Source organism: Apus apus, chromosome 1 (genome assembly GCF_020740795.1).
Source record: "Apus apus isolate bApuApu2 chromosome 1, bApuApu2.pri.cur, whole genome shotgun sequence".
Taxonomy (NCBI): Eukaryota; Metazoa; Chordata; class Aves; order Apodiformes; family Apodidae; genus Apus; species Apus apus.
The window spans coordinates 147,446,735-147,468,932 of NC_067282.1; the positions used below are offsets into that span (position 1 = coordinate 147,446,735).

At 38.7% G+C, this 22,198-nt stretch overlaps 1 protein-coding gene across 1 annotated transcript; it reads left to right on the top strand.

The window, feature by feature from the left end:
- Positions 1–3,490: 3,490 nt before the first annotated feature.
- On the top strand, positions 3,491–22,027 carry DRAM1 (DNA damage regulated autophagy modulator 1). Its single transcript, XM_051623435.1, has 7 exons — positions 3,491–3,737; positions 9,936–10,003; positions 11,865–12,007; positions 15,779–15,956; positions 16,993–17,051; positions 18,414–18,506; positions 20,700–22,027. The coding sequence occupies exons 1-7, from the start codon at positions 3,580–3,582 to the stop codon at positions 20,745–20,747; spliced, it is 747 nt and encodes a 248-aa protein (XP_051479395.1). The 5' UTR covers positions 3,491–3,579; the 3' UTR covers positions 20,748–22,027.
- The last annotated feature ends 171 nt before the right edge of the window (positions 22,028–22,198 follow it).

The window sequence follows — 22,198 nt, forward strand, 5'->3', positions numbered from 1 at the left end:
GAGAGTGCTGAAAGAGCTGGCAGGGGTGCTCATCAAGCCGTTTTCCATCATTTCCTGGCTGACTGGAGAGGTACCAGCATATCAGAAATCAGCCAGTGTAACCCCCATATGTAAGAAGGGACAGAAGGACTGACTTTCTGGGCTGCAAGAGCACATTGCCAGCTCATATCTAATTTATCATCTACAATAATCCAGTGAAGCTACACTAGTTATTTTATATTTTATAGTGCCAGTGTTTTAATATAATTTATTCAAAGCACAATAAATCAAAATATGTAGACCTTCTTTGAAATATCACACTGATGTCCTCAAGTCCAGTAAGCAAAATAACCTGTATTTGATACTCCTTGCAGTTCCTAATGATCTTTTGAATAACAATGTGCTAATGCTGCTGACAAAAACAAAGATCATTGTTCAAATTATATGTTGTTACTGGCTACCTCTTGCCATAAAAAGTATAAAGAAACATCACATGAGCTGTAATAATTGTTTACATAGCAACAAAGTGCTAGTGATTGCCAAACAGTAAGTTACCACCTGCTTGAGCCAAAGACGTGTCTTTTACTTGCATTCCAAATAATGTCCAGGCACTGCAAAAAGTCATGTGAAGAATTTAAATACTCAACTCTCACTTAAGAATGAGTTATTTACTACTTACAAAACTCAAGTTAGTATAACGACATTTTGCAGAACAGTGGAGGAAACATTTTTCCAACTATGTTATTTAAATGTTGATGCACTAAAATAAAGCGAATCCTGTCCTCTTTTCTGCAAGGAAGCAAACCAGAACCCTACATTATTAACACATATAAATGTCAAATTCTATTTTTATTTCTATAAATACAGTAAGCAGCAATACGTTTGTGCAGTCCATTTATTTACCAAAGAGACTAGATATAGTGCCTGTATGACTCAAGGCCAGGCAGAATGGGGCTCTGAGCAACCTGATCTAGCAGGAGGTATCCCTGCCCATGGCAGGAGGTTGGAACTAGATGATCTTTAAAGTTCCTTCCAACCCTAACAATTCTATGATTCTATAATATTTCTTTTAATTGTATATTTCAAGAGGAAAAACAAACAAACAAACTTAATATTAAGGGCTAATTAAACAAAAAGTTTTAAAATGGTATATATTAAGAGAGCTTTTGCTCAATTATTTTTGCATCTCTAACTTAAAAATAAATAAATGCTTTTTTTCAGCCAGAAATTTCTGCTACTCAAAAGTACTAGAAGATAGATTACCTCTGGGAAGATTAAGCTTGAATTTGTGAGGTTTGGGGTTTTTTTCAAACCCTTGTTTTCCCTGTACTTAAAGTACCTCTCATTCAGGGTAGTACAAAAGTATTAGCCCATATGAAAAGGGACGGGCTTTTTTTTTTTTTTTTTTTTAAGTGCTCAAGTATAAAACATGAAGTTAGATTCAAGTTACACGTTAAGAAAGTGAGCAACATGCTACTGCCAAAACCATAGGGTCTAGAGTACCTCCAGTCTTAGCACTAGAAGAATTTGCGTGATTACTTTTCTGTACTTACACCGAAGTACACTGTCCCAAGTCCTCGCATTGAATTTCTATCTCACTTCCTACTATCTTCAAAGGCATGCAAAGTACTCACCTTCTAACTTACTATGCTTCCACTACAGGGAATGTTACTGAAGGCACCAAGACAAGACTCACAATATATTTTCAAGGAGACAAAAGTATCTTGCTCAGCAAGGTCATGGAGTAGATCCTCCTAAAGGCTCTGCTAAGGCACTTGGAAAATGTGGAGGTGGTTGGTAACTACTAACATGCCTTCACCAAGGGTGGCAAATCGTGTCTGACCTATTTGATGGCTTTTTATGATGGGGTTACAGTGTTGGTAGACAAGGGGAGAGCAACTGATGTCATCTGCCTGGACTTGTGAAAAGGGTGCAACACTATCCTGCATGGCATCCTGGTCTCTAAACTGGAAGTATATGAATTTGATGGATGGACCGCTCAGTGGATAAGGAATTGGCCAGCTGGTCGCACTCAAAGAATAGCCGTCAATGTCTCAATGTCCAAATGGAGATAATTGATGAGTGACATTCCTCAAGGGTTGGTACTGGGACCAGTGTTGTTTAATATCTTTGTCAGCAACATGGACAGGGGACTTGAGTGCATCCTCAGCAAGTTTGCTGACGACACCAAGCTGTGTGGTGTGGTTGACACGCTGGAGAGAAGAGAGGCCCTCCAGTGGGACCTTGACAGACTTGAGAGGTGGGCCCATGCCAATCTCATGAAATTCAGTAAGGCCAAGTGCAAGGTCCTGCACCTGGGTCAGGGCAATCCCAAGCACAATTGCAGGTTGGCTGGCGAATGGATTGAGAGCAGCCCTGAGGAGAAGGACTTGGGGGTGTTGGATGATGAGAAGCTCAACATGAGCTGTCAATGTGCGCTTGCAGCCAAGAAAGCCAGTGGTATCCTGGGCTGCAGTGAAAGAAACATGGCCAGCAGGTCAAGGGAGGTGATTCTGCCTCTCTACTCAGCTCTTGTGAGACCCCACCTGGAGTGCTGTGTCTAGTTCTCGAACCACCAACACAAGAAGGACATGGAGTTGTTGGAGTGAGTCTAGAGGGGAGCCATGAAGATGACCCAAGCACTGGAGCACCTCCCAATGAAGGAAGGCTGAGAGAGTTGGTGTTGTTCAGCCTGGAGAAGAGAATGCTCTGGAGAGGTCTTTAGCAGCCTTCCAGTCCCTGAAGAGTGAAAGAGCGAATCCCTATGAAGATTTGCAAATCAAGGGTGCATTATGTGCTTGAAATGGAAGTCCAAGGTGGATGGGCTTTGTACCACACAGGACTCCACACTGAGGTGAGCGGACCCCACCGTGTCTGAACCACCGTATCCCTTCCCTGCCGTGCCCCCCAGCTCTCCAGCCTCTCCGCCCTGCACACATCTCCGGGCTTCACGCCGGCCTCGCAGCGAGCACAAGCTGCGAAGCCCACAGCCTTCCTTAAACGCCAGCACTGGACCGCGTTTTTAGCCCTTTTCCTTTCCAAGCTAACTGTGAAGACGGAAGCTGGCAGCACCCCCAGCAGGGTCCGCCGAGCACAGCCCGCCTCCCTGCCCCGACCAGGGCGTGTGCGGCCAGGGCAGCCGGCAGCCACTGAGCCCGCCCGGGGCCGCAGCTGCGGAGAGGCTGTCTGTAGTCGGCAAGAAACCCTCCGAAAGCCCTTCGAGGTGCCACCACAGGGGAAAGACGAACGGGACCACCTGGGCCGGCCTCCTGGCTCCCCACCGCCCGGGCCATTCGCCGCGGCGCAGCGGGTGGGCGCGGGGCTGCCCCGGGTGGAGCGCCGAGGAGAACCGAAAGCGAAGGGGAGACTGCGGGCGCCCGGGGATCCCCGCGGCTCTTCGGGCCGTCAGCGCCGCTGCCTGGCGGAGAAAGCCACGTGTGGGGCGGACGACGGGAACCGGCCGGCGTGCGTGCCTGTGTGTGTGTGTGTGTGTGTGAGTGTGTGTGTGAGTGTGTGCGCGTCCCTCAACTCCTCGGTCACGGCCCGTGAGTTCAGGGCGCGGCCACGGAGCCCGGCCGGGTGCTGCTGCTCCAGCCGCTGATGCTCCGGGCAGGGCAGCCGCCGGCGATGCTGTGCTGCATGCCCGGCGTGGCTTTCGTCCCCGCTTTGCTTGTCATCTGGTCCTCGGCCGCCTTCATCATCTCCTATGCGATCGCCGTGCTGGCGGGGCACGTCGAGCCCCTGGTCCCCTACATCAGGTGAGGCGAGGGCGGTGGTGGGAGCGCCTGAGGTGCCGGCGGGGCGCGGGGGATGGGGATGGGGAAACACGCCGGGCTGTGGGGCGGCCCCGTGCTGCGAGGAGAAGGCTTACCCTGGTGCTATGGGGCTCCCTAAGATCCAGCTCCGCGGGTCCTTTCCCCCGCGGCTGGGGCCGGGGTCGTGGCACGGATTTGGGGTTCCCAGCAGGAGGAGCGGTGGCGGGGCGGGCAGGTAGAGCGGGGACCGGCTCTGTGCTCCTGTCACCCACCACACCTTAGCACCCAGGCCGGAGAGCCACGGGTCTCGAAAGCTGACAAACGTGGTAGAAAGGACCTGAAACAAGTGGTAGAAACGTAGTTCTGTTTGTGTAACTCCAGAACTGGGCCAAAGTGCAGCGAATGGTGAGAGGACTTGAAGCCCTACAGTAGGCTTTGTAGGACACAGACACCCACAAACATGCATTTTTAGAGTTTCAGGTTAGGAGCAATGGGTCTAAAAGGCCCCCCCGAGAGATGACTGGCATCTGTTTTCTATAACCTTAGCCATTTAAGCACAGTTCTGTATACATAATTGGTTATCTATTGATTATGTTAGTATTTCAATCTGAACGGTGAAATTACTATTATCTCCCTGGTAAAAGATTAAAGATAACCCAGAAATCCAAGAATGGTCTCTGATATACAGAGGAACTAAAAAAGATTTTCAATTACCTGTTTAAAGATACATCTAGACCTAGTACCTGGAAGGACTTTGTGGACATGCTTAATTTCAGAAGGATACTAACCTGATTCATACACACATACACTTAATAGAAAATTATGGTAATAAGCAAGTGAGATGATGCAAATAGCACCCCAACCCACAAGAAAGTTGAGCTTCGTTCAAACTGAGCCAAAGAAAGTTGGGCTTCATGCTTACGTTAGCAAAAAAAGTTAAGATTATGCACCCAAATATGGACTCAGTTCTTGGAAAGCCTTGTTCTCTTGTACATACATAAATACCCTACTTTCCTAACAATTGTGGTTAAACTTGTGTTCTCCGCTGATTACTTAGAGTTTTACTGACACAAAAGCATTTGTATCCAATGCAATTTAACCCCTATTAACCAAGAAAAAAAAAAACTATTTGATGTAGCTGTGCCCATGCTCAGTACATGGTTTGTTCTCAGAAGAGTTTTGAGGTCCTGTAGTAAAAAACTTGACTGATTATTCTTATGTTGCACCTTATGCCGTGTCCTTGAAAAAACAGACATGAGAGAACAGGACATTTTTCTCATGTATGATTGTGTTTGCAGTCAAGATTTTAAAAGCACAAATATCTCAATTGTAAGTGTCATTGCTTTTAGAGAGGTAGACAAAACCTACAAATCACAGCTCTGTAACTTTGATGAATGTGTCTCAACTGTCACAGCTGAATCAATCTAACTGAACATCTCACTGGAAAAAAATCACTGTTATCCTTTAACTAAGGAATCACATTAAATGTCCACAACCGTAAAAAAAACAACAAAACAAAACAAACTTGATATATGAGGTTCTGTCAGTGATTAAAAAAATCCCCAAAACACATTTCAGGCCCTCTACATTTGCTAGTAAAGTCCTTTAAAAGACAGATGTTATTTTTATGTCCTTTTAACACAGCATTTGGACTAAGGATATACATTGACTACTGGTGAAAAATCTGTAATCATTCTAAAAGCATATAGTCAAATCATATGGTCATTGTAGAAGGTGCACTTGGGAGTTACGTGATGATTCATTCTAAGTAGTCGGGCCAATAGTCATACCAGAGTTCATATTCTTATTTTGTAAGTAATTTCTTTAGCCTAAGAAACTGAATCATGGGATTAAGAACGTGATTTAGTGAAACTTCAGTCTGATAAAAAAGAAAGAGGAAGAATGTTGCAACATTTCGGTTGTGCAATATCTTAAAATTAACTATAAAAATTAAACAGAGCTTGTGTGGGGAAATTCCAGTTACACGATAGAAAAAAATGTTGAAAAAGTTTAGTTCAGCATTTCTGTAATTCTTTTTTAAATTTCTCGAGTACCCTGTGAATGCCTTGAGGTAACTCTGTTAGTTTTATTTATTTATCATGTAACAGCTATCACAATGAAAGAAAGACCTACATCTAAATTTGTTGTTGAGCCTATGCTGGTGTCTCATCAAGTAAACCATATAAATACATTTCTGGGTAGATAAAGATGAATATGAGATTGTGTTTTCTGGCAGCAGAAGCCTAAAAGATTATTAGATTGTGCCCAAATTAGCTCTCTTGCTCATACTGCTCGAAATCCAAACTAATTTGGGTGTGCTATGGTAGCTGTTTGTTGGTTTGAATTCTCAGTGAAAGAGTAAAGGGAATTTTACTTGAGGTATTTGCTGCCAGTTAGTACTTCTGAATCAATCAGGATCCCTGTAGGCAGAATATAATTTTCCTACTTTAATAATTTGCAACTCCAGTTTGGAGAGAAACAGTTTGTGAAGGCTATGAAGAAAGTTTGATGATGATTGATCTTTTGGCCCGAATATATTTATTCCCAGGTTCCTCTACCTACTTGTTTTTCCACTCTTCATAAAATTGGTTGAGAGGTTGTACAATTCTACTACATGAGACAATGACACAAATGCTGACATTTTCATACTAGATTCCTTTTCTTTTCCATGTCAGTTTTGCTCACCTATGCACCATCGCAAATAAATGAGCACGAGTTTTTGTTTCATATGTGCCGTTTTTATTACTCTTTTTCATTCTTTTGCAGAATACTCTTTTGTTCTGTTTCACAAAGCAACAGAGAAGAAGTAAAACAAAAATGTACCCATGTTTTCATTTAGCTTCAGGGATTTTTTAGTGGAAACATAGCATTAAAAAGATTGTATCCTTAAAAATCAAGTGCAGTACTTTGTAAGTGCATTGTAGATATGATACAATGTTCTTGGTATGAAATTTCTCAAAAGCCTACAACTAAGATTATTAAGCTTAAAAATCAACAACAGCAAAATTCACCTATAAAGCTTTAGCTTGAGAAAAGCTTTAATTAAAAAGTGAATGGAGTTCAGTGCAATTTCAAGTTATTTGGTTTGCTCTTATGATGTGAAGTGTTCCAAGAACTTCAGATGGCTTTCTTTGCATGTGCCGATTCCATTCTTTTCTCACCTAAAGTCCTCCAAAAGCTTTGAAGTGATCACAGTCCTCTACTTAGCATAGAGCAGTTTCTGATTTGCAAAAGTCCTTCAAGATTTTCTCAAGTGGCCCACTTTTTAAATGGAGTCCTTTGTCATATTTATGAAAACACTACAGAAAGATGAGGAAAAGATGTGAAATTCAGGATTAAAAAATGGGCTAAATGAATAATAGATTGAAATGATTTTCAGAAGTGTAAAAAAAAAAGAGAGCTACTCTACTGTTTTCATCAATTCCACTATCAAAAAGAAACAAGACTAACACAGAGTACAAGCTGGAGCAAGTCCTCAGAAAGCATTGTGGCAAGAAAATACAGATGAATAAGGGTTCTTAATGCCTGCAAAGTTGTAAAAACTTGTCTCAAAGCTTGGTCCAAGCTTTTGTTGTCTGAGAATCTGGGACCAATCCAGTCAAAAGAAATATAAGACTTTTCTGTATTTTTTGCATCAGCTTTTCATACAAAGGTGTTCACCCTTCACCATAAGCTTCCTGCTGTTCTTGATAAGTTGTCTCAGCAACTGATTGCACAAATGCTTCTGTTATATAAAATGAGATTGTGAGAGAATATAATTTGTAAAAATATAAGTATTTTGATGTGGTCATACTCTTCTGGCTTGAAGTTAACAGAACTGACAAAATTTTTCTTTAAGAATTATTACTTATGTAAAGTGAAACATCCCATTTATGATGAGCACCTGTCATTTTGGTTGCACTAGGTGGTAGGTTCCAAAGCTTTGCATTGGAAGTTTAACTCTCTTCAACAGCCTGAGGTTGGTGTTGGTCTCGTCTCCCAGCAATAGGATGAGAAGAAAAGGCCTCAAGTTGCACCAGGGGAGGTTTAGGTTGGATATTAGGAAAAATTAATTTACTGAAACAGTGGTTGAACATTGGAACAGGCTGCCCAGAGAAGTGGTGGAGTCGCCATCCCTGATGGTGTTAAAATATGTATAGACTTGGCACTTCAGGACATGGTTTAGTGGGCATGGTGGTGTTGGGTTGACAGCTGGATCTGATGATCTTAGAGGTCTTTTCCAGCCTTAATGATTCTATGAAACTGGTCCAGCCTCTCAGTTGGAATGAAGAATATTAATCTTCCTGAATCACATTTTAAAAATATTTAGTTAGTACCTATTTGTCTCATCATAGACCTAAAAGAACATTTCTCAGATATTTCTCAGAATATTTTGCAGAATATATGCTGTTTCCACTGAACTTCAGCATTAGGTAAGATCCTTAGTTTACATTTCTGGCAGTGGATTTCTTTGGGTGCCTCTGGTTGCACACACAAACATACCTCTTGCCACTGATAGTAGTAATACCCAAATTATGTAAAGGTTTACGAGCGACATGTCTTCCATTGGCTTGACCAACAGAAGCTGATCAAATAGATATCCTTGACTGGCTGTATGCTAGACAAGAAAAAATAGTGTAAAGAGGTGATGACATCGTTGTATTCTTATTTCAACAGAGCACTCACCTTGTATAAAAGAGTCCTGTTTGAGGGGCCTCGAACCCACATACTCCTAGAAGTATGTCCTCCCTGTGAGGAAAGGGCATTCTCTGGTGTGGGTGTTTGTGTGAGTGTGTGTACATATGTAAGGAAAAGAGAGAAGAGGATTCTATGATAAAGTTATTCCATTTTCTATAAAACATATATTTTGTATATGTGATGTTTTTCATATATATATCTGCATGTATGAATATGTATAAATTATGTAGACATTCTCACACTCATGGTCTGTCTGCCTGGCCCATTGAACTTCTAATTATCCCCTGTGAGGGTGAATTGCTTCAGCAGAAGAAACTTACAACACCTTGGACCTAGAGTACTCTTAAGCTGTATCTACATTAGTAAATTAAACAGTGCCTAAGAATGCTCCCAGGCATTGGAACACAATTGCTCTCCTGGGGTAAAGTCCTTTCAAACAAATCAGGAAATTAGGCCAAATTCTCTCACATCTTAGGATACTGAATGAAATCAGATATGCTTTGCTCTATCACAGTTGTTAGTTTAGCAGATGAAAGAAATGTCATTTCTAAAATGTTGTTTATGTAACCATTTATGTCATTCACAATCAAAGTATGGCTCTGTCGCATCTCTGCATTTTGCTTATAGAAAAGGAAGGAATACAGTTGTGACGGGTTGGTTAGTTGTCCTGTCACCCGACCCCACCTGGGACAGGGATTCAGGAAAAGGAAAGGGGATTCAATTCTGTTGAAATTAAAACAGATTTAATAGGATAATAATAATGAACTAATATCAGCCCCAATACTAAGGTAAGACACAAAGTTATACTCAGCTCCAGACAGCAGTCACAAGCTGTGTGCTCCCAGCAGGGAATGCTGAATGCTGCGCGATGGCTCCAGCCAGAACGCGACAGTCACAGCAAGGCGAGGAGGAGGAGGCCTCAGGTACAGGACAACAGACAAGACAGAAGGGACACTGTCAGGAATACAGCCATGGAAGAAGCCCCCAAAACATCCTCACGAACTTCCCAATTTATAGTGAGGGTGATGTTTATGGCATGGAATTCTTTGACTGGCCAGCTTGGGTCAGCTGCCCTGGGCTTTGCCCCTCCCAGCCCACTGCACCTGCATGGTTCAGAGCTATGGTCAACCTTGGTTTCTAAGGAAACCTACAAACCAGAACTGGGTATAAAAGAAAAACACACATCTTGTCTCTTTTGTTCTCACAGAATTGGACTCTGCAGCATCTCACAACTACAGTTTCTCTGAACAGAAAAAAATATTTTATAATTCTGTCCCAGCAAAATCAGGACAACAGTTCAAATAATGTGCTCTAAAAATATTATTTATTTCTAAAAAGAAAGATTCAGTACTTCAAATGGAGCTCAAGTGTGCAGCAGGTGACATTCCAATTTTTATATTTAAATGTTTTTTGCACATATCAGTGGTTCACATAAGTTACATGTCTCTTGGGGTTTCACGTGTATGTCTCATTTATGTTTCGCATATCTCAATTTTTAATTTCTTCTCTCTCTCCCTGCTTTAGTGACACTGGAACTAAACCTCCAGAGAGTGGTATCTTTGGTTTTATGATTAATATTTCAGCACTTTTGGGTACGTATGAGGTACTTGGTTTGAACATAGCAAAGAAATTAAAACTAGCAAAAGCCGTCTGCTTATGTTGCAGTCCATACAGTATTTTGCAGAAAAATACTCCACAGTCAAATGGTAGTATCAGATACATGGAAGGATGTCTTGGTTTAGTGGTTAGGGCAAACCAAAAAACAAAGGACAGAACTGGTCTCCATTACCCACCTCCACCCTCTCAAGGGAAGATAAAAGGGGAATAAGGAAGAGAGACTTAAAACTGGAACACGTTTACTGGAACCATAAAAAGGTAGTAACATATGGGATGAGGAACAATATATTCAAGTATATACAAATATATACAAAACCCAGTCTTGATGATCACAGAGATAGGTGTCTGAAGGTCCCTTGCAGCAGAGCCAACTCCAGAGAGGGGTGCACAGCTCTTCCCAGCACCCAATGGGTTTGGATTCTGAAAAGAACGTGGTGAGCTGATGGAAAAGTGGGAGCCTCTCTCCAAGACCTCTTAGTGCAGCAGCAGAAAGGAAGAAGGGAGAAGAAAAAAAGGAGCTGGGCTTCCAGTCTTCCTGGCTTTTATAGAGTATGGCAGGAAATGGGAGGGAATACTGACCCCTCTCTGTTCTGCCTCTCCCAGATCCTTCAGGGTCCTAAAGACCATCTCTCTAGGTCCTCCTATGGATACCAAAAAAGTAAGTCTGGCCCACTTAAGCCATAACAAAGTAATATCTAGAAGGCCAGGCCCTTAGGGTCAGTAAGTACAGGCTTAGAGGCATTTCTATCTCTTTAGAGAAACTCACCAGTGCAATGCAGTCAATGCAGCTGGAAATAAAAAGTGGAAGAAAGCATAGTTATGTTTCAAAAACTGCCTATTTGACATAGGGCAACAATAGGTTCTAGGTTGCTGCAGCAAAGGGAAAACCAGTGTTGAAGCAACACCTGTTTTCCTCTGCCAGGCGCCTACTCCTCCACTAAACACCTACTGGCCTTGAATCAGAAAGTTTGGCATTTTCTATTCACTTCTAGTGATGGAAGATCAAGAACTGTATACCTCTGTACACATGTAGTCCATCGTGGCCTTCATGCAAAGTAGAAATCACATATTTTACCTTTTCTAAGAGCCTTATACAGTCACACCATGTTGATGTGTTTCATGTAACCTCATAGTGCCTGGACAAAGTTACCCAGTTTATTTTTCCAACTGTAGGTAGACTGAAACTATATTCTATGATGAACCACGATCTTCTAATTCAGAATAGGTGTTTGTCAGGAATGAACTGCATATTGGGGTCATGCAGGCTGCAATAAAACATATGTGTAGTGGGTTTGGGGCTCTATTGTACTAAAGAGCAGCCAGATTTGGCACAGAAGCTTTGAAGATATTTTTTTGATACACAACTTGGTTGTATTTTTTCTGTTTACACTCTACAGAAATTTACTCAGCATCCATTATAAGGAGGTGTGGTTCTGGGGCGACTGTATATCAGAGCAGAATAAAGTCTCCCAGTTCTATCTTACAGTTCATCTCTCTGTAACAGCTAATGTGGAATGTCAGTGCCCCTGTGCCTAAAATGCACAGAAGAATGGGATTTAAATAAGTTTTTTTTTCCTGAAATGTTGTGCACTTATTTCTATGTAGCATGAATGTGTGATGTTAAGACTAAAATAATGTTAAGATAGTTATATCTTGAAAGTAATACATCTGAAATTCCCTACCTTTCGTCTTCAACCCAGTAAGTGTTAAAAGGTAGTATTATTTATTGTATTATGATTGTAATTTGATTCTGTATGCAAATATGTTACAGAGAAAGCTGTTAAAGTGCAAGCAATACATGATATTTGAACAAAATACATGTTTTTTGTTTTTCAGGTGTAATTACAATGTACATCAGATATTTATTAATAGAGAAGCAAAATGAGTCATCACACTTTGTTAGGCCTTCATGCAACATGTTTTCATTATGTATTGGATTGATGGGCTGTACTGGAATGGGCATAGTTGCAACTTTTCAGGTATGACCACAAATTTCATATAATAAATTAAACTAATGTTATTTTACCACTTTAAAAATTAAATAGATCAGAGTGGTTGACATTATCCCAGTGTGGATCCTTTACAAATGGAGTAAGAATGTCTTGCTCTTGCCTTTTTTCAGTAGCTTTAAAAAGACAGATTTGCTTTCTCCCTATATACTAGATTTTTTGCTTGTACCATTATGTCAGTAAGGGATTTTGTGTTTGCTTGTCTTGTTACAAGTCTGTACTAGAAAACAAATTAATGTAGATGCTTTTGCTGTAAAATTTTCACTGTGAAAAATTTTACTGTAAAAAAGCTTTGCTGTTTGCAGTTTAGTTTGCTTACTGTCAAGTAGGGCAGAATAAATCAGACTAGCAAAAGCACCTGTATTTTTACCTGAGTGATGGCACACACACCAGCAGCATTTTCTACAGAATAAACTAGGCTTAGCTGACAGGTTAGAACACTGAGCAGAATATTAGTCCATTGTTTTGAGTCTGTAAGTGGCATAGCAACATGTTAAGTCTTTTAATAGATACATGTAGAATTAAAACTTATTTTGGCAAAAAGGATAAGACATCTCATTTTAAATTGCAGAAGTCCAGCCCTCAGTATCTGAAAGAAAATTCAGTAGAGAGGATAAAATTTGAAACGTTGCTCTTCTCATCTTTTCCAGTGAGGAGACACGATAGAGTAGATTCTGACACAAAGAAGTATTAGGGAAATTGCACTGAAGAGTTCATCTAATAATCAAGTCAAGTTTAACTGGCAGGTAGTTTGATATATTGCCTTTAAATCTGTGGAAACATTTGAATTATTTATTTTATAGGATGGTCTGCCTTCGGGAATGTTTTGGCAAATACTGTCATGCTCCTATAGTGACCTGACAACATACAGAGAAACTGAAACCAATGTCAGGGCTTCAGCAGCCAATACAATTTTGCATGCAATTTTGCATGGTATTTTCAGACAAGAACCCCCTTCTTAGACATATCTTCCTTATTTTAGTTTTACCTCCAGGCACTGCATGTCAATTACAAACACTACAAAGGCACTTCAGTCTATTCTAAGCATGCTCTTCTAGTTTTAAATATCTGTACTCTTATTGATTAGATTTATATGTGACACAAAAACCCCAAGAATTTAGATGATAGGGAACAGCACTGCTTGACTCAAATAGAAAACAAACTCAGCTTCAATAAGGAAAAGGTAAATCAAGAATGCAAAATATTTTTTGAGTGTTAAGGAAGAAGAAAATTTGATCCTGAAGTTCCCAGAGGGGCCCATTGACAATTATATTGGTTCTTATCTAATCTCTATTGTGTCTCATTGCCTGTTCATAAACTCCTTCATCACCTAGTTTCACTTTCCTCTGCTTTGACCTTAATTTCCATTTTAGATGCAGTTTGCAGGAAGGGTTCAGAACACAGTGAGGATCTAAAGTAGCTAAGGATCTGATCTAGCAGATTTTTGAGGTTGCTTACTTGCCCAGGAAGATGGAATTGAGGGCTTGCAAGACTTGTCTTTCAACTGGTGAACAATACACTCTTATCCCCATTTGCCAGTAGAATAAATAATGAAATGTGAAGAGGGTGTGAGATTTGCTCAAGGTCAAGTGATTGTTTCAGGTCAGGAGATAAAAGCTAAACTGGAATTAGAAGTTATTTCTTTAGCATTTAGTCCAGTCCCTCTAATCAGTGGATCATACACAAAATTCACATTCATGTGCACTTCCTGTTTGTTTTGTAACAGGTATTTTTCACCATCAGGAAAGTTAACACCATACCTGACTACTGTAGTAGAGCTGATTGACACTATTTGACATCAGTTAATTTCTTTTTTTCCCCAAAGAAAAATACCTAATCTGTTAAAAAGCCTTCAGTATGAAATTATACTGGAAGTATTTAAGGCTTGCTTTTATTTACTCAAATCTAGTCCCACTTATGTTGAGTCTTTTAAGTAGCATAATTAGTTGTAAGGAAATTTTTTTCACCCTTTTTTGCTTCATTGTAAGATGGGGTAGGTAGCCTGGTGCTTTAATGGCATTGGTTTCTGAACACTTAGCAAAAGTGAGGAATGAGGTGGAAGAAAACACTAGGAGCCTGGCCTCTAAAAGCAGAAGAGTTTCTGAGAAAATAAGTAATGGTCATGAATAAGTGTTTGTTCCCTTTTTTAAATAACACAATGATTGATATTCAGAAATGAAAGATGGTGGAGGGTTAGCTTGAAGAATATAATTGGATATGGAAGGAAAAATCTTGTAACCTTTAATGAATAAGGCAAAGCCAAAACCCAGGTCTTAGCAGATCTGATTTTGCCTGTTGGCTATTACACATGATTAAAGAGAGATCTTGCTTTCTTTGACTAGAAAGCTTGGAGGTTTGCTGTTGCAGATGTAGCAACATTTCCCAGATTCTGCAGGGAATGATGTATGTATGATTGATTGAGTATGATGGGGTTTTTCAGGGAGCTCTGGCAGTTTGATAGGAGCAATCATGAGAGACATGTTTAAAAAACTCCGTATAGGGGCTAAATGCAAAAACGTTGCTGAATGCTTTCCATACCAAATCCTGTCATTCCCGTATGGAAGGCAAAAAGTAGAATAGAGGAGAATAAAATACAAATACATATGATATGTACTTAAAAACCTGTGTGAGGAACATGCTTTAAAATCTGACTGAACTTAGTATGTCATGGAGAGATAGAAGGGAATGAGTAGAAAGAAAAGCGTGGAGAAAAATAATTTGAAAGAGCATGTGAACATAATCATCATTACAAGACAGAGAAAACAGTGGCCTCCAGGCAGGAAAGATGTTAAAATATCTAATGAAAGTCTATAGGTGTGCTTCGATGAATCACTAAAACAGAACTGTGGCAGGTCAGTTCATAGCACATGTTTTGCTATGCTCTGGTGATGGAAAGGATCTTTAAAGCTACCTTACTTGTCTGATATTGGATTTCAAGGTATTTGTAATTTTTTGTAACATTTAGAATACAGTATTTTATTTAGGATCTTAATTTGTTTTGTTACTGGATATTCTACTTGTTTGTGTTTTAAAGGAGAGAATCTTCCATAGGTAGGATATTACTAAAATATAGGCCACATATAGTGATACTGGAATTTTATACACATTCACGTGTTGTGGAACTTGAATATAAGTGGCTGACGATGTGGAGAAGAGTAAGAGGATTGAATAATCCATGAAACTGACAGTGTAAGACGTTCATATCAAGAACTTATTTGCTGACTTATTTCCCAGAACCTTGTGGCTGGCCACTAGAGGGTGGGGGATGGAACTATAGCAGTCACTATTTAGAACAGCTCCCATGAAACTTTACCATTCGCTAGAGTATTGCCACACAAATGCAGAGTAGTCCTTCAACACCAAAGAATGAAAATCTTTGGTGAGGTAGAGGTAAAAAGGAGGTATAGGAACCTCGTAAGAAAATTACAAGACAGTTCCTGTTTGTGGAAACATTAATTGGTAATAGACCAGCTGTTGAACAGTACTAAAATTGATCTACGCTTTTATGTGAACACAGGAAAGGACTTTGACATGGTAATTTTGGACATGGTTCATTTACCTGCCTGAGCTACTCTTTCTCCATTTTCATTTATCTTCCCTGTGTAGACTACTGGGACAAGTGACTGTTTCCCACTGCTTGTAGGTGCTCAACATAATATGTCTACTGCCTTCTCAGGGCTCCTCAATACCTTCCACTGTACAAGTAGTAGCTGCTAACCATTGTGCTGATTCTCTTTCCAGGAGCTGTCTGTTCCCATTGTCCATGATATAGGAGCTTTGGTGGCATTTGGCTCAGGCGTTCTGTACATTACACTTCAGTCTATAATCTCTTACAAGTCCTGTCCACAGTGGAACACTTACTTTATGTGTCACATAAGGATGGCCATATCTGTAATATCATGCATTGCTTTCATTCCCAGTATCCTTTATGGTGTGTGCCATGGTTTTCCCTTTATGTGTTTGTGATTTTCCTTTTTAAATTAAACCATTGCTGACAAAGGATGAAAATGAGGCTACAATCTTTGCTTTGGAATCTCTAATATTTCTGCCATAATAGTGCAAATAGCACGTCAATACACAATTAGTATCATAAAGATGAGTTTTGGGGTCTTCTAAAAAGTTGTATCTCTTATTTCAGTGCTATATCAAAATCTAATGCCCCGGTATTGTTCATAGATTCATATGATAATAAAGCTAGACCAACTTTTCAACCTCTTTCATTTGAAGGAGAGTATGGAGAAAGGCCTGCAAAAGGGGAGCACCTAATGAACCTAAACAGACAGCCATATAAAATACCATTTGCATACAGATTTCCTTCAAGCCTAAGCAGATCCTTTTGAATATGTTGGTTGGTGCTTGACTTCATTAGATGCCTCCCCTAGAGACATTCTCAAGACACTTACTGGCTTCTCCCACAGACTGCTGAAATTAGAGCCATCCCACTGACTTTACTGGTCTTCAGGTGATCTGCCAGTGTTGAAAAGTGATCACAGCAGATCATCACATCAGCCAGCCAGCTACAGCCTGCTTTTGGCTTCAGCAGCTGCAAAGGGTCTTGTAAAAAGGGCCCCAGTCATACAAATAAATCAAGTCACCTACTGTGGACCAGTGGAAACCAACATGGTTCCCCTTCCAACAGTACAGGATTCTACTCCCACAGTTCTCGATTGTGAATGTAATCTAAATTTTGGAGTGTCGCTCCTTACCCTCTGTACTTTGGAAGAACCCACAGAAGCCTTTATTTGTGCAGATTTATTTTTTTAATGTTGCTGCTATAAGTTACCTTCCAATAATATGTGTCATTTACTTGTCTTCTTAATACTTTGACTTGATATTCTGGTTGTTTAGGATCTCCTGTGTTACAGAAGGGGGAGACAGTGTCTTTTTTTGTAAGCAGACTTTTTCACTATTACTCACTAAATTTTACAGTTTCCTTTACACTGTGTTTTTCCCAGTGATTGTGTTTGCTTCACGAATTTCCATGACAAAAATCGATTGGACTCCAGGTGAAAAGGTAAAATCTCATTAGGTATCCAACTGACCCCATGTCATATTATTTGAGGTATGCTGTTACAGTTATCTAAAAGTGTATAACATTACAAACACTTCAGAGACTTTAAATAGTACATTATCATGAACAGGCTTATGAAATCTGTAATTTGTGGAACACTGGATTCCAGTTATTTCTTCATTAGAAAGCTGTCTGCCGGTTGGGTAAGAAAACTTGTCACGGATGGGTCAATCTTCAGAGAGTTAGACTTTCATTTTAACTAAGCATTTGAAACTTACCCGTACAACAAATTGTTAAAAAAAAAAATAATACTCTGGAACTGAGTGGTTCTACATGCTTTTATAGTCACATGAACTTTACATATGAAACAGAAGTGGACCAATTTGATTTTGAAGTTTTTGAGGTTTTTTACAACATGCGTTTTCTCAGCTTTTTCACCATTCTTTATTAAATACTCTTTACTATTGTGCTACACATTGAGGGGCTGACCTGAAGCATACCAAAGTCAGTATCAGGTATTTGAGCTGATTTCAGTGTTCTCAGAATAGTAACTATGAAAGGTAAGTTTTCTTTATGGACAAACTTTGCTACATGGAGGTTTTCAAAAAACACATTAAATAATGCAGAGCACATATCCTGCTTGAAGAGCTTAATAAAAGCCATCTTGGCAAATATACTTCAATCAAACAGTGGCAAGGCAGCTGTGAGATAAATCTTCACGAGTTAGATAATCTTAGTAATATCTTTCTCTTGAAGTTTTTTGTTAACTTGAGAAGCAAGGATGAGAATTTTTTTTTTTTTTTACTGAAACAGATGGCATATTTGTTGATGACATGTTACAAAATGCTTTACTTTCTCTTTGTGTCATATTACACAGTTTTTCCATGATGGTCTACTTAAAAACAAAGGTCTTGTCAGGAACTGTTATGTGAGGGTATCCTTTCATTTTAATATATTATGAGAGTTTACTGTAGGGGATAGTACTGTCAAGCTCAGTGGCTCTGAGTAAAAGTTTTTAATATGGGGTCTTTGGTATCCTTCATATAAGAACTAATTTTTTTTCAGGTGCAAATTATATTTAAGCTATGTTTTTATCTTGTGCTAATTGTAGATTTATTGTGCTGTCTTTTCTGTTAGTGCACAAGATGTTGCTTAATGGAACTTAGGCAGTCTTGATAAATATACTTACCATTCTGTAAAAGATAAATCTGAATTTACTTTTATGCAACAGAGTGTTGGGTTGATGAGTTGTAAGTTAGAATATTTATTGAATTTACAAAAGGCAATTTCTATTTTTATAGCATTCCACAGTTATTTTCTATATTTGTTTTATCTGAAAATTTATTTTATGTCTCATTCCATCAGGATTATACTTATCATTATATGAGTGCAATTTGTGAATGGACAGTCGCCTTTGGTTTTATCTTCTTCTTTTTAACATTCATTAGAGATTTTCAGGTTGGTATCTACATATTTTAGCAGTGACTAAGAAGTGCCATGAATTGCATAACAACAAATGCAATAGAAAATTACCATGCTTTTACTCTTCTAGATACACCAAAGCTATACAAAACCAAACTTTATCAGTCATAGAACTGGTTCCTCTCTAACTAGTGAATACTTTTCCTCTAGTTTTTAAAACATAAAGATCAGTTTTATCAACCTGTTTAACAGTTTAATAGCTGTCTGGTCATGAAAATTATTTGGTAAATTAATATCTTCTACTTGTATCTAATCTTTTTATGGAAAGAGGCCCTCCAAAGGTGCACCAAAATAATTGATGCAACTAAAATTGCATTTCTTTCCACCTGAGGGATTTTATAATAGTCCAGTGCATTTCAACCTTAGATCTTTCCTTTCTTTTTAAAAATTTTTGATATATTTAAAAACATTTTTATATATGTTCCATCATGATATGAAGATGTGAAGAAGATAAAATACTTTTTGCAAAGTACTGATGTGAAAATTTTCTGGTTTGGGTGGCTGGATCTGGTGATGCATCAAGCCTGACTTTAAGGAAGAGAAAATACTAGATTAGTTAAACAGAAAACACTTTTACGTGATTTGTGAAAGGCATGAACTTGCCTTGAACTTACTTTCCCAAGCTTTGCCTCACCAGCTCTTGTTGTGTACACAGCATGTTCTAGCTGCAGTGTTCATGGGGGTTTTGTTTGGTACAGAGATACAAAACGCTGAAATAACGAATGTGTGAGGCTTAACTTTGGCAAAAGAACTTGTAAAAAAAAATAAATTAAAAAATAACATTGCTTATGGCAAGTGCCTTGTGAAGATTTGAGGACAAAACCTCCTGGATATTACTGTATGTGTTAGTAGGATCATGGCCTCCTTATCCTTCTCAGACTTCTAGATGTTTGTTTTCCCCATAAAGTAGTTGGATCTTTGCAAGATGGAATAGAGAGCTTAAGGTGGAAAAGACTGAGAACTGCTGCTTTATATAATAATTACAAAGATTAACTAACTCAGATGCAATCACTGCAGATGTCACGCCCTATACTCAGGTCTTTCATATATACCATTGCCTCCCACAAGTCCTGGAAAGTTGAAATCTAAATCCAAGCACTTGCATAACTATATAACTAATTAATAATCAAGAGCACATACATGAGCCGTTTGAGGCTGTGGTAAATTGCTGGAAACAATATCCAGAATTTGTGGAGGTGGGAAGAGAGGAAAAATTGTGAGAACTCTCTCAGTCCTCTGGCTTCTTCACTTATGTGCTTGCTCAGCATGGAAGTGGTTAAAATGTATAATATGTACATAACTTTCATAAACATATACAGACACAAATTTTCAGCTAAGGATAATTTTCCTAACCAATAGCAAACATTTCTGTAGCTGTTGATTTTGACTAATAGTACTGAATAGACTATGGCTGTAGGGCTTTTCATTATATTAAAAAAAATTAAAAATTAGGTTCTTCAGAACAAAGCACTTAAAAAAAAAAAAAAAAGTAGTGGTTGAAAATTATACAGCATCTTATCTTAAAGGCATATAATTGCCCTCTAAAACTGGCAAAATATATTGAAGTGCCATTCAGAAATGCATGCATCATTAAATTTACCATTTTGGAGGGGAGGTATTTATTGCCAGTCTGTCACTCTCTGCTGTCTACATAGATGATTGTATCTGTTTTATGAAGTGTCAGACTCTTCCCTTGGAGATACATATTTGCAGACAATTCTGCAGTCCTCAGAGTAGCTAAATTAGTTGGTAAGTCTGCTCGAGATCACAGATCCTGAAGTGTTCAACATTGTAAATTTAACTATATGTAAATATTTTGAACATATTAATAAAAGGAAGTGATGGAATTAACCTAAATCCAAATGCAGACATTTAAAATTCCCAGCTATAAACCAGCATGGAGTCCAATTTTAGCGTTTGACAATGACCAAAAGACTTTTAATATTCTATCCTCTTTTTGTCCTAACCAGTGCTCAAAGAAAGCCAATCCATTAATTCACAAAAAACAACCACCTGACTCAGAAAAACAAAAGCTTTTTTTATATATAATAAAAATCACAGTATTTATTTAACTTAATATTTTGTTGTTGTTTTATCTCCTTGCACTTTTTATTACAGAACTGTGAAATTAATTTATCTTAAGCTGATCTTGTTTTATTTTTCTTTTAGAGAGTTTCTTTAAGGATATCAACAGAAATACATGAAGACTCCTGGTAGTGGAGAAAATTACTTTTTATATGTATGAATATTCTCGATTTCTTTTTACTTACAGAAAATGGTGCAGAGGGATGGGGACTTTCAAAGTTGTATAAAGAACCCTTGCCATTAGCTCCACAACGTCTATAACAGCATCCACTAAAACATTTTTAAAACTTGCAGCAATGTTCCTGCTACCTTTTTGAAATGTTTTATAATTTTTTACATGGTTTGATATATTAAATATATTGTAATAGAATCAATCTGTAGAAGCACTTAAAAGTCATTCAGACTTTTCGTCTCTTCAGCTCTTCCCTTTTGGACAGAGCCATACTTTTCATTTTCTATAGTCTAATTAGTAGTATTAAAGTTGAGAAAATACACTTTGCAAATAATTTGGAAAGCCTAAAGACAACGGAAGACACTAAAGTTGAATTCCTGTTGTGTTAAGTTGCAAGGACTGTTGAAGACATTTTGAGTCGAAGCAGGCATCTTTGTTTCAAAACTAGAAATTTGCAGCCAGTAGATTGCGACACATGCTACTTGTTTCTGCTAGTGGACACCGTATACAAATCCTAGGAGAAGTTTAAACTATGTTGCTTGGAAAATATTTTCTAATCATCATTGCAATGTATGTTGTAAAAGTGTACCCCTACCCCTTCTTCCACTTTATGCACTGCTGACCATAGGAAGCTTAAAACTGAAGTGAGAAGAGAAAGTAATTTTACATCTGTGCATGGTCTACTAAAGAGAAATCTTACTGCAATTTGGTTAATACATAGGAGAAGTTTTCCAGCCTGTACTTTAACTTGCAGTGATGAAATGAAGAGGACCTCCAAAAAGTCATTTGGAGTCAATAGTCAATAAGAAAAGGCACGAGTAGTTCTCAGGTGTTCAGTATGAGTATTTTAGATACATACAACTGAAGAAAAAAAATCCTAGAGAGCTTCTGTAGTGCAGATATGGCATATTTGCTGCTATAAACTTAATTCTGTAATGAGAGACTTGAAAAGAAACTAGTTGATCAGTCAGACCTTGCAAGAATCTGGAAGCACAAGAGTCTTTTGCAGACTGATTCACTACCTCCATTTAGCGCATTAACTTCGTGGTTCTCAATCAAGTTCTCTGAAAATTACATTTGCCATGGTCTGTCACAGTTTATGCAGAAATCTTGATGATTTTCAGTTGCCAATTTTCCAAATGTGTGTTTTGGAGAGTGATGTCATAAGACTAGTCATTTATGGATATTTCCTTTATTGTGTATTTTAAACTATTAAATTCAGCTGTTGCACTACTTAAAAGAGTCCACTTTTTCTTTACAAGTTCTTCCAAATTAAAATGGTAAAAAAGGTTTTCACTGGCAAATTTGCTTTCCACAGTGTTCAGCTTATCTTGAAGAGGTTTAGTTACAATCATGTTAAAAAACAAACCTGCTACTGATAAATGCAAGACTTATGTCTTGCTTAGTAGGT